Raw genomic sequence first — 12,682 nt, 5'->3', positions numbered from 1 at the left:
CCAAAAAAAAAAAAAAAAAATTACTTTGGAGTAACAGTCTTGCCATCATACTCACCTCCATTTCGGTTCTGGCTCTTGATTTTTCTATAGTCATTATACAAAGGCTCCAAGTACTTGTAACAATCAATTGCAGTGCCGGTCAGCCTCATGTAAAGTGCGCCCAACATGCGGACATACCTGGTTGATGACAGAGAAAACAATAGGCCATCCTAAGAAGTTCCTGAGTTTTACAACTGGCTTCTCTCATAACACTTGAGGATAAATGTGTTTTTTCATCACTTTAGCAGACCAGAAAGCTGGATTTTGGAGGGAACATAGAGCAGAAGATGGCTAAAATATGCAGATCTGAGTTTAAGTTTCCTTTCTATGGATTACTGGCTATGGAAACTTGATACATACTGCTCAACTCTTATATATCACCTGTAAAATTAGGATAAAAACTATCTACTTCACAGGAATATTCTAAGAATTCAAGAAGATGGGAGTTATTAAAAGGTGCAAAATATATTCAATAATATAAGATCAAGTACATATACCTATGAACATGGGTGCTGGAAAAAATTGTTCTCTGGTTTAAAATTCGATTCCATAATTTACCATCTCTGTGGGGCAAGTTACTTGTTTTCTCAATCCTTGTAAGATGGAGATAATGCTACTTAATATACTGGCTTGCCATATTTAATAAGAAATGCAAGAAAGTGCTAAGCACATCACATAACATTTGCTACTTCCTAGCTGTCTGACTTTGGACAAATTATTTAAATCTCTCAGTGCCTCAGTTTCCTTCTAAAATGGCAATTTTATAGTGTTTTTTTTTTTTGGTACCAGGGATCGAACTTGGGTCTTTGTGCTTGCAAGGCAGGCGGCGTAAGCACTGAGCTAAATCCCCAGCCCTTTATAATGTTGATGCAAAAGTGAATTATTAAATTTAAAGACCTTGGAAGACAGCATGACATGTGGTAAAACTATTACCATTTGTCTCATTTTTCTGTGAACTTCTTGAGAATAGATAATAAAAAAGCAGCCAAACATTTTTTAGGTATTTACCATGCAACAGGCACTGTGTTGGTATGCATGTACTATGAATTGGTATTATTATCATCCCCATTTTACAGATAAATTAAAGCTCAGAGAATTAACAAAGTCATGGTTAGTGGATAATAGTTGACATATGAATCCAGACCTAGCACGTCACCACTACCACCCTATGTAACTTTCTCCTACCAAATATTAGACACTGGTTTCTCCTTGACTATTCAATTTGTGAAATACTTTTGTGTGTGAAAAATTACTAATACTGAGAAAGTAAAATAAAAGGTGAATACAATCAGATTAAACAAAATATAAGTTCAAATACTAAAGAAGGAAATCTTAAATGCAACTCTGTGGAGATGAGATACATTGTGTTCACAGTTCTTAACCAAAGCACAATTCTGAACCACTAAATTGAAGCTTTTTGGGAGGTGGGGGGATTTATACAGGGTCTCTTGCTGTGTAGTCCAGGCTAACCTCAAATTCACTATGTAACCCAGGCTGGCCTCCGATTTACAGAGATCCTCCTGCCTCAATCTCCCAAGTGCTGGGATTACAGGCATGCACTACCACACCCATTTTAAATTGAAGTTTTTATAATAGCTGGTCAACACGCACTTACTTAAAATCTTCATTTTTTATAAACTCTACGATGATATCCTTCTCAGGTTGAATCTGAAGCATCTTCAAGGTCAAACACAGAAAGGGAGTTGGTTTTATGTTTCCACCATAGACACCACCCACAAACCTTAACTCCATGGCTTTATCGACTACAAGTTCAGCTAAAAAAAAAAAAAAGAAACAAACAAACAAGTAAGAGCTATTTTTGGATAGAAATGGAACAGCTCAAGATTTGGACGCTAACAGCCATCAAGAGTTTATTAGGGGAACAAGCATGTATGAATAATATAGTACTACGACTGATAGCTAATACAAAGGGAGAGGTTTCTAAATACCAAGTACTCTAAGCATTTACCATTACCGATTTAATCTTTACCATAAACCAGAAAGTTCTAACACTGTCCTTACTTCCAGGTAAGAAAAATGAGGCCTAAGGTTAAGAGCTCTGGTCCACAGCCAATGTTACAGGACATGGTTTTACGCCCGAATTCGAACAAAGATCCTAAGACTACAAGGCTTCTCTCAAAAACTTACACTTATACTAGGACTCACGTGTAGAAATACTAGAGCTGACCTCTGCTTAAGGATAGTAATAATTTGATTTTGGCTATGGTGACTTCCCCTAAGACTTGCATGTCAAGGAGTTATCCAGCTCCCCGAGTTCAAAAGTTTTGAACTCATGTTTGGAACCCAGCTGGCTAACATATATGGAATGCCTCAACCTGAGACACCCTTCATAATAAAGTAGGACTCGGATTCATCTGTGACTTCAATACAAAACTCAAGTCTAGGCACAGAGAAGGCGCTCAAATTGTTTTTGATGACTGATATACTTGCCTCCAGGACCACCCCAAGGGTTGGTCTTACCGGCGGCGAGTCAGGAGAAATAGGCCACAAGGAGGCGCGCTCTCTCTCACCCGTAAGTCCAAAGCACTCTTCTTTCCAGTACTTAGATTCATAAATTCGCGTCCGAATGATCTTCTCCACAAGGTATTGGGGGTTGGTGCCATGGATGCTATGCGCATCCTTCACTGTGCGATTCGCCATTTTAGAACTCCAGTTCTATGTATTTCCGTCGGATCCTTTACTGCGTCACCTCCAGGTCATTAAAGCACAAGGAAAAGAATGCAGAAAGGAGAAGGAAATCTCTAAATCGGCCGAGCAACCATCTTGGAATAGCAAAGCTCAGCGTCTAGGACTTCCGGGAACCGCGCGCCGATCGAATGGATGTCGGGCGCTGGCGCCGGCGGAAGTACGTCATACACCCTGAGGTGGGGGGGCGGGCTGTGGTTGGAGACGCCTCGCGTAGACAGATTGGGGGCGGGGCCACGCCCTTTGGCGCGAAATTTTCTTTTCTCTGCTTTCGAGATCCAGCCAGGCTTCAGGTTTGTCTACAGTCAGCGACCGGTGGCTATTAAGGAAGAAGTCCAGCTCGGATAGGTTGGAGTTGCTGCAGCCCACAGAGATCCCGAAGCAGAGACGGTGAGAAGCGTAGAGCCTACGACCAGCCCGCGGAAGGTTCGGCCCCTGGTGAGTCCGAACCTCTGGAAGTGAGGATGTGATTCTCTTCTGACGGGCATCGAGCGCCTGTCCAGTGCCTGGCAACGTTCTAAGACCCGTCAGGAGCGGTCTTTTCCACCTCGCCGTTCCTAAAAGTCTTCTCTCTTAGCCCGGCACTTGAAAGTTTGCGGTGGATACAGTGGGTCAGCTGGAAGGCGGCAGCAGAGAAGCGTGAGCGTTCTGACCCCTGCCCACTAACGCTCTGGAATGGTCTTAGCCTCTTCTTCCATCTGCCTTGCCTTTGAGAAGCACTCGCATCATTCTCTCCTGAGCCATAGCGTAGCAAGCTCTACAGGGAATGGGGAGCAGATGTTATTACCACATTGTGTGTGTGTAGTGATTGCGCTCGGAGGCTTGTCTCTGTCGCTTTTTGTGACTCAGGGGCCCAAATTCCTACCTAAGTTGTTTCTCAGGATAATCTTTTCTTAACTGCTGGACTCCTATCCCCCTTCTCGATAGATAAGGGCAGTGGCTCTTCTACTTTTCAGCCTTGAACAGAAAGACCTTGTGTTGTGATAGTTGAGGGAAAGCGCTGGATTTAGAAGAATGAGGTGCAAGATTCTACAGCTTGTGAAACTATAATGATTAGATCTGATTTCATTTGCCAGTAAAACTCGAGTAATAGTGTCCTCTCTACTGTATTAGGTGGTTTATGAATGCCAGTGACTTGTCCAATGTGAGAGCATTCTTTACCAATTGTATGTGCAACAGGTTTTAATTGTATTGCCATATGTGGACCTTAAAAAGTTTGTGGATTCCCTAAAATTGAATGGAACATTTTGCACAGATTGTAAGTTCCATAACCTCAAATTATGTTCAAAAAGTAAATAAAATTTTGTCCCTTACAGATGAATGCAAGAGAGGGAGGGTAGATTTATCATTTTGCACTTTCTCTCTTAATTACTAATAGTCCTAGAATAGTGCACAAAATAGGGCACATAATAAAATTGGTTGAATAAAAGGAAGATTTTGTTATCCCCATTTTGTGGGTAAGAAAATTGAAGCCTAGTCTACTTGTCATTCAGTGGTTGGGGAAGCCTGACTTACTGTAATAAGTCACCGAAAGCAAGCATAAGATAGCATTCAGGCATAAAATAACATCATTCAATGAGAGTGTGTTGTAAGGGGAAGTAATTAAGAGCACAGTCATTGGGATCTTGCTGTTCAGAGTTTGAGGTTGTTTGGGTTTTTTGTTTTTTAGACAGGGTCTCACTGTGTAGTTCAGGCTGGGCTTGAACTCACTACGTGTAGCCAAGGCTGTCTGGCCTTGAACTCATGGTGGCCCCCCTGCCTCAGCCTCCTAAGTGCTGGGGTCACTGGTGTGTGCCACCATGCCCAGCCAGGGTTTGAGTTTCTAAGACTGAGCCATCCTATATAATATTGGATAAGTTATCTTGAAGTGATAATAGCATCTACCTATCATTTAGCAAATATTTATTATTCAGTACCTATGAGGCACTTAATCTGTGTTAACATTGTTCTAGGATTATTGAAAGAATTGAACAAGATAAATATATTGAGTTTAACCTTCTGTCCTACTGATTCAGATATTATTACAGCTCCCTTAGCTGTTTCCCTGGGCTGTGGCTCCTGGGCTGGATGGGATGCATATTCCAGATGTCTGGTATCTGTGGCACAGAGATCCTCCAGTGGGCATCTCCTAGAAGCCAAAGCCTTCACTAGCCCAAGTCAGGCCTGACTCTCCAGTCCATTCAGTATTCTTGGGAATAGTAAAGGCCGATGGTAGAGGAGATGAAATGCTGGGGTGGGGATAACTCACAGCTATGAGTTCATTGAGCTGTGTATTTGTCACTTATATCACGTATGTATTTTTCTGTAGGTATGCCTTTCTTTAACAAAAAGTTCAAAAAATTAGGAGTTCCTCCAGAGAAACAGCACAAAGGCATATCAGGCCTTTTATACCTTTGGCATCTCAATATCTTTAGCTTAATACTTTGTGAGGTTTCCCCACATTGTTATATGTACAGATGGAATTGGTTTAATTTCATTGCTGTATACTGTTCATGTCTTTTGAGGATATATATGTATATCTGTTGGAATTGCTGGGTCATAGGTATGAATATGTCCAGAATTTTTTGGGTTTTTTGAGACAGGGTCTTACTATGTAGTTGAGACTGACCTGGAACTCACTATGTAGCCCAGGCTGGTCTTGAACTCACAATGATCCTCCTGCCTCAGCCTCTGGAGTGCTGGATTACAGGCGTGTGCCACCACGCCCGGCCAGAATTTGATTTTTTTAAAAAGTTCGATTTTCCAAAGTGGTTGTACCAATTTACATGTCCTCTGGTGGATTACGAGAATTCTGTCTACTGTACTTTCTCACCAAATTTGCTATTGTCCTGATAATTTTTAAAACCAGTTTATTTTTTCTGTATTCTACTCATTTACCTATTTTGTGCCAAATCCTCACCCGGATCCAGTTATGAACAACATAGACACACTCCCAACTTCCCTGCTTTTTGGAAGTTACCATTGTATTGTGGAAAGCACAATACATAGTAAAGTAATATAATGGTCAGTTCTTTGACAATAGAGTGAGGGAATGTGAAATGAGCCAGGGGGCAGGTAATGTTCCCTTAGGTATTCAGTGAAGTTCTCTCTGAGGAATTTCCTTGGAGCTAGATCCCCTGCAGAAAAGTAGAAGAGAACAGCAGCTGCACAAGTCTGAGGACACTGACAACCTTCTCTTTGAGGTTTGGAAAAGCAGGCATGGACTGTGCAGAGTGATAGAGGAAAGGTACATTATGTGGTCCTGGTTCTTCCATTTACTCTGCCTCCACCTAGGGCAGGGATGGGGACCTTGTAGAGCTTTCAGTGATACAAACAGCCTGCTGCAGCATGCGTGCCATAGGTTCGCCGCCACTGATGTGGGGCTAATCATTCTTGTACAGCTACATTACTTTTCACTGAGCACTGTCCATGGTCCCCTATAAATGGAAAGTTAAATTTTGCCTTGGCTTGGTTTTTAAAGGAGGATACCTGTTTTAAGAAGCTAAAATAGGGCTGGTGATTTAGCTCAGCGGTTCGGTGGCCTGCCTTGCAAGTGCAAGGACCCGAGTTCAATCCCCGGTACCAAAAAAAAAAAAAAGCTAAAATAGCCTGAGTTTAAGAGGACTGAGAGTATGGATTTACTACCTTATCAATATCTACTAACAGTTCAATATTGAGCCCAGGAATCCCCCTTTCTCTCTGAATAGCCACAAATCTTGTTCCTCTAACTTCTAGGGGTTCTCCTGAGCTCTTTGTGTTGAGTTGTCCCTTGCTGCATGTGTGTGTATGTTGAGACAAGGTCTTGCTATGCAATTCAAGTTGGCCTTGAACTCACTGTGTAGCCCTATGGTGGTCTTGAATTATCAGTCCTCCTGCCTCAGCCTCCTGAGTGCTAAGATTATAGGTGTGTACTACCATGCCAGGCTCCTGGATTTATATTTTATGCCTGTCCATAACTGATGTGAAACATTTCACATTGTTAGATATCTGTTTCATGTCTGTTGTGCCTTTTTTCCAAATAGGACTTTCTAAACATTTATAGTTTACTTTCTTATGTGTTATTTCTGTATACAAGATGAGATAAAGCATAGTACAAGATGTATATAGCTCATACTAAATTGCCTATGTTTAATCTTCATCAAGCCTGACTTCTTCCCTGGAGAAAATGCCATTGAAGTCTAAAATATGTGAGAGGAGCAGCGGGGTGGAGGGGGAGGCTGAATTTACAAAAGGCAGGACTGTATCTTAGAATCCATGTGTGTTGCCATGGTAAGTCACAGCTACTGCTTTTTCACAGGAACAATGGCATCCTACAACACAAGGCAGAAGACCAGAAAAATTTATTCATGGGTTGGCAGGCCTTTGCTGGATCGAAAACTGTGCCACCAAACCTACAAGTGAGTGATGGGGCCCTTTGGTTGGGCTGGCAAAATTGATTTTCAGACTTAACTGTTCCTAATTTTGTGTCTGGTCTCTTCCAGTTATTCCAGCTTGAAGACCAAGGGAGGGTAGACATGCATTGAATACAAGGAAGGGTTTTATCTGATGTAAGCTTAGGTATAAATAATAATGAGGGCAAAGTTGTAGGGGTTCGTAAATTTTAATATGTGCAGTCATGTCATACCTATTTAAGCTGAGTTGTTTGTAACTTTTCATGCTAATAAGATGAGACATGTTGTTACTGTGTGTTTCCTAGTTGTACAATTTTGATACTAGCATTGGGCGTCTTTCCAGCCTGAGAAAACCTTTGTCAAAAACTGAAAGAAGTTAGGGTTTGTAGTAAGCTCTCTTGATACAGCATTTATGCAAAAACAATTCATTTGACCCATTTTTTCTGTTCTTACATATTGCTTAGTGTGTTGGTTTCCCAGTCAGAAAGTTAGTCAACATAGAGGAACTATTTAGGCAATTTCTGTTTAAGGAATGCTTTTCATTTCCACGGGGTCTAAAGAGCTTTTCTCACCCTAAGAGATTTCCTAACAAGTTTCTCTGTTACTTCCTAGAGAAATATCTGTGAAAATAAAAGGTTGTTCAACTCAGACTCACATCCAAGTTGGACAGTTTGTGTTGATTGAAGGGGAAGATGACCAAAACCCTTATGTTGCAAAATTGATTGAATTGTTTGAAGATGGTGAGTTTACGGCTGGAACGAACAGCCTTCCTGGTTAGGGATGACTGGGAGGTGAGGTGGAGGGAGGCTGTGGATTGCTGTGTTCACAGCAGCACACACCTTCGGCCTGTGAGGTGGGATTGTGCAAGCACTAGCAGTTTCCTTCTTCATCTAGAAAACTTGTGCAATGATCAGAGTGATATTGGATAAAATGGAATTGGATGGCTTAGGGATTTTGCGTTTGCATTATTTTTAGGAGTGGTTGAGAAATGGTCATGAAAGCAGGATTTGGGGGATGGAGAGAAAGGATGAGTTTGAGAAGAAGGAAGAAGAAAAGAAATAGGAAATTTGTACTGTACTAGATATATAGCCTTTGATTTTGGCCTGAGGATGCAACTTCTTTACAAAGGAGGAGGTGAATTGGCTTAGGAAGGTGTATCAATTGGTATCTAGTCCGGAAAAACAAAAGCACTTTAGGTGTTTTACTCAGCGGGACTCAGGCATGAGGTTGGAAAGGATAGAAGAAAAGGTGTTGTCTCTAAGAGGTCAGTAGGCAAGAAGAACAAGAGCCTCCTGCAGTGTGCTGAGCTTCAAGCCTCTGCAAAAGAAGATCCAGAGTGCACTGGAGGTGGAATAGGGCAAAACTCCAAAGGGAGGATTGAGAAGGAAAAAAGCAACTGATTATTTGTTTTTGTTTTTTTGAGGCAAGGTCTCGCTATGTCCTGTGTCATTTGGGCTGGCTTTGACTCACCTTGTGGCTCAGGTTGGCCTCAAGCTCAAAACTACACAAAACTACCTCTAGGTGTGTGGGAATGAGATGAGTGAGATAGTACTGTTGCAGTTTGTATGCCTAAGAGAGGAAGCTAGACCACAAGTTCTAGACCAAAATAAGCAACTTTGTATGACCCTGTCTCAATTAAAAAAAAAGGGTTGGGATGTAGCTCAGTAGTAGAGTTCTTGCCTCACCTGAGCAAGGCCCTGAGTTTGTTTGATCGCCAGTTCCACAAAATAAAAAGCAAAAGAAAGAATGGAGAGACTGAGTAGACAAAAGGTATTTTATGATACAAAGGAGGGATGCTCAACATGGAAACCTCATCAAATTAATGTCCACTAGGGGGAGCACAGCAGCGGGGTTCTGTGTACAGATTTGGAGTACCCTGTGGTGGGCACTCCGCTGGATGGCTTCCTGCTCTGGAAGGTTAAGAAGGGGCGTGAGCTGGGGATTTAGCTCAGTGGTTCTGGCGCCTGCCTCCTAAGTGCAAGGGCCTGAGTTCAATCCCCAGTACAAAAAAAAAAAAGGCTTGACGATGATGGTATTATTAAGTGTATGAATATTCACTTGGTAGAGAGTGATACTAATGGTATAATGATAAAGCCAATGATTGCAAACATGTTTCCAAGAAGTCATCTTTCTGGTTGCAAGTTGTTGCTGGTTGCTACTCTTAATTCTTGCTGAGATTTTTTTTTTCCCCCCTATAATTTGATGCCTTCGTTTTTACTCACTAATTTGCAGAATTTATCCACTGATAATTTGTTTTGGGTCTGTGATTGGAATAGCTCCTTTGAAGTACTTTCATATTCCCGTGTCTCCTGAAGACACAATTACAAAGTGGAACATGGGTATGGCATTGACTCAGATGGCTGCTGGATGGTCCTGTGACCTCTGACAAATTATTCCAGGTCCCTGAAGGTTAATTTCTTTGCCTGTAAAGTGGGGAGGGGGGTGGTTGGCCATAGCACCAACTTAAATAGTAATTATGAAAATTAAAAATGAGAGCTTGGCCCAACGTCGGGCACACAGGAGGTGCTAAATAAAATATTCTTACATTTTCTTTTTGCTTCCCACCTAATCCTCATAGATTCTGAACCTCGCTCTAGGAAATGTGCACGGGTACAGTGGTTTATCCGATTCTGTGAAGTTGCTCCCTGCAAACAGCATTTATTGGGCCGTAAGCCCGATGCACAGGAGATTTTCTGGTATGACTACCCTGCCTGTGATGACAACATCAGTATTGAGACCATCATTGGCCCCGTTCGGGTAGGTGGTGCCTTGATCATGGGTTCTATGTTGATTCTGAGTTCTGTAGCCTTCCAAACTGCATGACCCCAGAAATATTATTACTGGCCCTAATGTGCTCCATGGGGAATTAATTCTTTCCTGTTACCTCTGCCTGCCTGCTCGCTTCATCTAAACAAATACTTACTGGGAGCACATATTGTGTGTTAGGAGCCTCCTTGAGGAAGTGACATTTGGGTTATGACCTGAGGGATGAGCAGACATCAGCAAATATGTCTCCGTGGGAAATTATATATAGCTGTGATTGTGGCAGGCATAGAGCGTTGTGAGGCTGAATATGCTTTGTTAAATCAGGACTTCACCTTGAGTAAATCAGCACAGAGTGCCAGTAGCAATGGGAAAATTTGTTCTCAGGGACTTTAGAATAAATCAGATAATAAGCTGCTGGTTTATAGGCTGAAGTGGAACACTGATTTGGAGACTAAATACTTGGTTTGTTCCTGGAGCTTCTTCAGGTTCTCAGTGGGGTTAGGCTGTGGTGTTCAAGTGTGGTCTTACGGTGAATAAGTGGTTAGTTTAATGGCGGACAGAGACTTTAGTCTCTCATGGCTATACAAATACTTATATCTGGGTTAAATGAATGAAGGAGAGAAGGGCAGATGTAGTTGAAGCAGCAGGATGGCTAGCTTTGAAAGGGTAGAGAGAAGGGTGTGTGTAGACAGGAGCATGTTGGTGAGAATGAGCAGGACTGTGAACGCCAGGCTCCACTAGTGGTACAAGGCCACTTGAGCAGCCCTGAGCAATCTGTAGGTAAGATGGGGCAAGACTTTAGAAGACAGTGAAAAGTGAGTTCATACCATCTGACCTTACTGCATGGGGAGCCACTATTGATTGTTGTTCAGGGGAGCATTTAGAGAAGTTTTTGTGCAAAAATTTGGCCTAGCTGAATAGAGTGATCTGGAAAGGAAAGCAACACAGAGTATAGGTATTACCTAGGGGAAGTCTGGAAATTATCTAGGAGTGAGATAACAGATACATAACCTAGGGTGCTATAGGAATTAAAAGGTCAAACCAGTGAACATTTTTAAAAGGAAATGAAGGGCATAATGTACTGTGTATAGCTCACTGACATCTTTGAAGCTATGTGCGATTGAGTAAATGCTCCCTTTTTCTACACATAGCTATGCTGCATCTGCACCTCTTCTGTTTGGAAAGATAATGTTTTGGGTATAGGTGTGAGAGCAAGTGGCTTCTAATCGTAGCTTTGTTGGAATCTCCCCTGGCTGGCTTAGCCCTCATCTTTTCCTATTTCTTTATGGATCCTAAATTCAGGTAGTGGCTTTAGCACCAGACGGAGTGATACCGATGGATCTGAAAAATGAGAAGACATTCTTTGTGAAACTATCTTGGAATGAAAAGAAGTTCAGACCCCTTTCTCCAGAACTGTTTGCAGAGTTTGATAAACTACAAGGAGACATCCCTAAGGGCCAGAAGCCCAGGGCTAAGAATGCAGAAAGCCCTTCTTGGCACACAGCAGAAAATGTGGTCAAAAGGATTGAATCAAGACATTCTGCCTCCAAATCTTGTCAAATCTCCATCCATTCTGCCATGCCCACTGCAAGGAAGAAGCTGGACCTTGGCAGTAAGTGTGAAATGGGTCACAGAGGGCCATATTGGGCCTAACGGCACATAATAAAATATTCATTGATTTGAGAGTTACTGAGTTAGGTCATCAATGGGCCAGATATTGATTGGGACACATTAAAATATAAATAACACGAATTTTACCACTTTAATCACTTTAAATGACATTAGGACATAGTCTCATGAAGTTGACGACTTGTGGTAATTTGTGTAAGTGGAAAATACAGTACTGTTTGCCCATTTGTGACTGGTTCATTTACTCTCATTCCCTCAAGGTGTAGTCATGCAGTAGCATGTCAGAATTTCCTGTCACTTTGGCAAAGATATGGAGAAACTAAAACTTTCATTCACTGTTGGTGGGAATGTAAAATGAACCAGCTACTATGGAAAACAGTATAAAAGCGCCTTAAAAATAAAAGGAATTATCATATGGTCTAGAAGAACTAGAAGTGGGATTTAAGAGATATTTGTAATACCGGTTTATAGCAGCATTATTTAAATAGCCGAAAGTGTCCACAGAGAAATGAATGGATACACAACATGGGATACATGTATCATTCAGCCTAAAGTTTATAATTTAAAAAAAATTTTTGACAGTAGTAGCATTTTTTTTTTTTGGTCCAGTTTTTTTGAGGCAGGGTTTTTCCATGTAGATCATACCGCCCTTGAACTTACCATGTAGCTTAAGCTGGCCTTGAACTCACAGCAATCCTCCTACCTCAGCCTCCCAAGTGATGGGATCACAGGCATGCACCGCCAGTAGTAGCTGTTCTCATAGATATGAAGTATCTCAGTGTGACGGATCTCTGTCTACTTTTCTTCTTTTTTTTCTTCCAGCCCCTCCTTACTCCTCTTTTTCCCTTCCTCCTTCTCCGATAAGAGCCAGGTGTGGTAGCATATGCCTATAATTTCAGGCAGGAGGATCATGAGTTTGGGGACAGCCTGGGCTCTGTGATGGATTTGAAACCAACATTTTCTTTGGTGATATGTTTGAAATTTATTCATAATAATTTAAAAATATACAGTGTAGCCGGGTGTGGTGGCACACACCTGTAATCCCAGCATACTCGAGGCTGAGGCAGGAGGATCACTGTGAGTTCAAGACCAGCCTGGGCTACATAGTGAGTTCCCAGTCAGTCTCAACTACATAGTGACACCCTGTCTCAAAAAACAAACAAACGAACAAA

At 41.8% G+C, this 12,682-nt stretch overlaps 2 protein-coding genes across 4 annotated transcripts in view; one reads left to right on the top strand and one right to left on the bottom strand.

The window, feature by feature from the left end:
• Positions 1 to 2,877, bottom strand: part of Prpf38a (pre-mRNA processing factor 38A) — an 18,032-nt gene extending 15,155 nt beyond the window's left edge. The window contains exons 1-3 of one of the 2 annotated variants that reach the window (XM_010610320.3): positions 2,571 to 2,877; positions 1,655 to 1,814; positions 56 to 177 (exon numbers count right to left, since the gene is read on the bottom strand). In XM_010610320.3, coding sequence (XP_010608622.1) covers positions 56 to 177; positions 1,655 to 1,814; positions 2,571 to 2,700 — 412 coding nt within the window. In that variant the 5' untranslated portion in view covers positions 2,701 to 2,877. Of the gene's footprint in view, positions 1 to 55; positions 178 to 1,654; positions 1,815 to 2,490 lie in introns of both variants that reach the window. The other variant, XM_010610322.3, reaches the window with a different exon arrangement.
• A 68-nt stretch (positions 2,878 to 2,945) lies between these two features.
• The window catches only part of Orc1 (origin recognition complex subunit 1), a 31,496-nt gene continuing 21,759 nt past the window's right edge, over positions 2,946 to 12,682 (top strand). The window contains exons 1-5 of one of the 2 annotated variants that reach the window (XM_010610323.3): positions 2,946 to 3,183; positions 7,022 to 7,121; positions 7,728 to 7,855; positions 9,694 to 9,872; positions 11,184 to 11,493. In XM_010610323.3, coding sequence (XP_010608625.1) covers positions 7,027 to 7,121; positions 7,728 to 7,855; positions 9,694 to 9,872; positions 11,184 to 11,493 — 712 coding nt within the window. In that variant the 5' untranslated portion in view covers positions 2,946 to 3,183; positions 7,022 to 7,026. Of the gene's footprint in view, positions 3,184 to 3,204; positions 3,385 to 7,021; positions 7,122 to 7,727; positions 7,856 to 9,693; positions 9,873 to 11,183; positions 11,494 to 12,682 lie in introns of those variants that run through there. The other variant, XM_010610324.2, reaches the window with a different exon arrangement.

This window comes from Fukomys damarensis, unplaced genomic scaffold, assembly GCF_012274545.1.
Source record: "Fukomys damarensis isolate Sample0158 unplaced genomic scaffold, DMR_v1.0_HiC HiC_scaffold_23, whole genome shotgun sequence".
In the NCBI taxonomy this organism is placed as follows: domain Eukaryota; kingdom Metazoa; phylum Chordata; class Mammalia; order Rodentia; family Bathyergidae; genus Fukomys; species Fukomys damarensis.
Note: the sequence above shows the minus strand (reverse complement) of the source record. Positions and strands in the feature narration are given on the sequence as shown.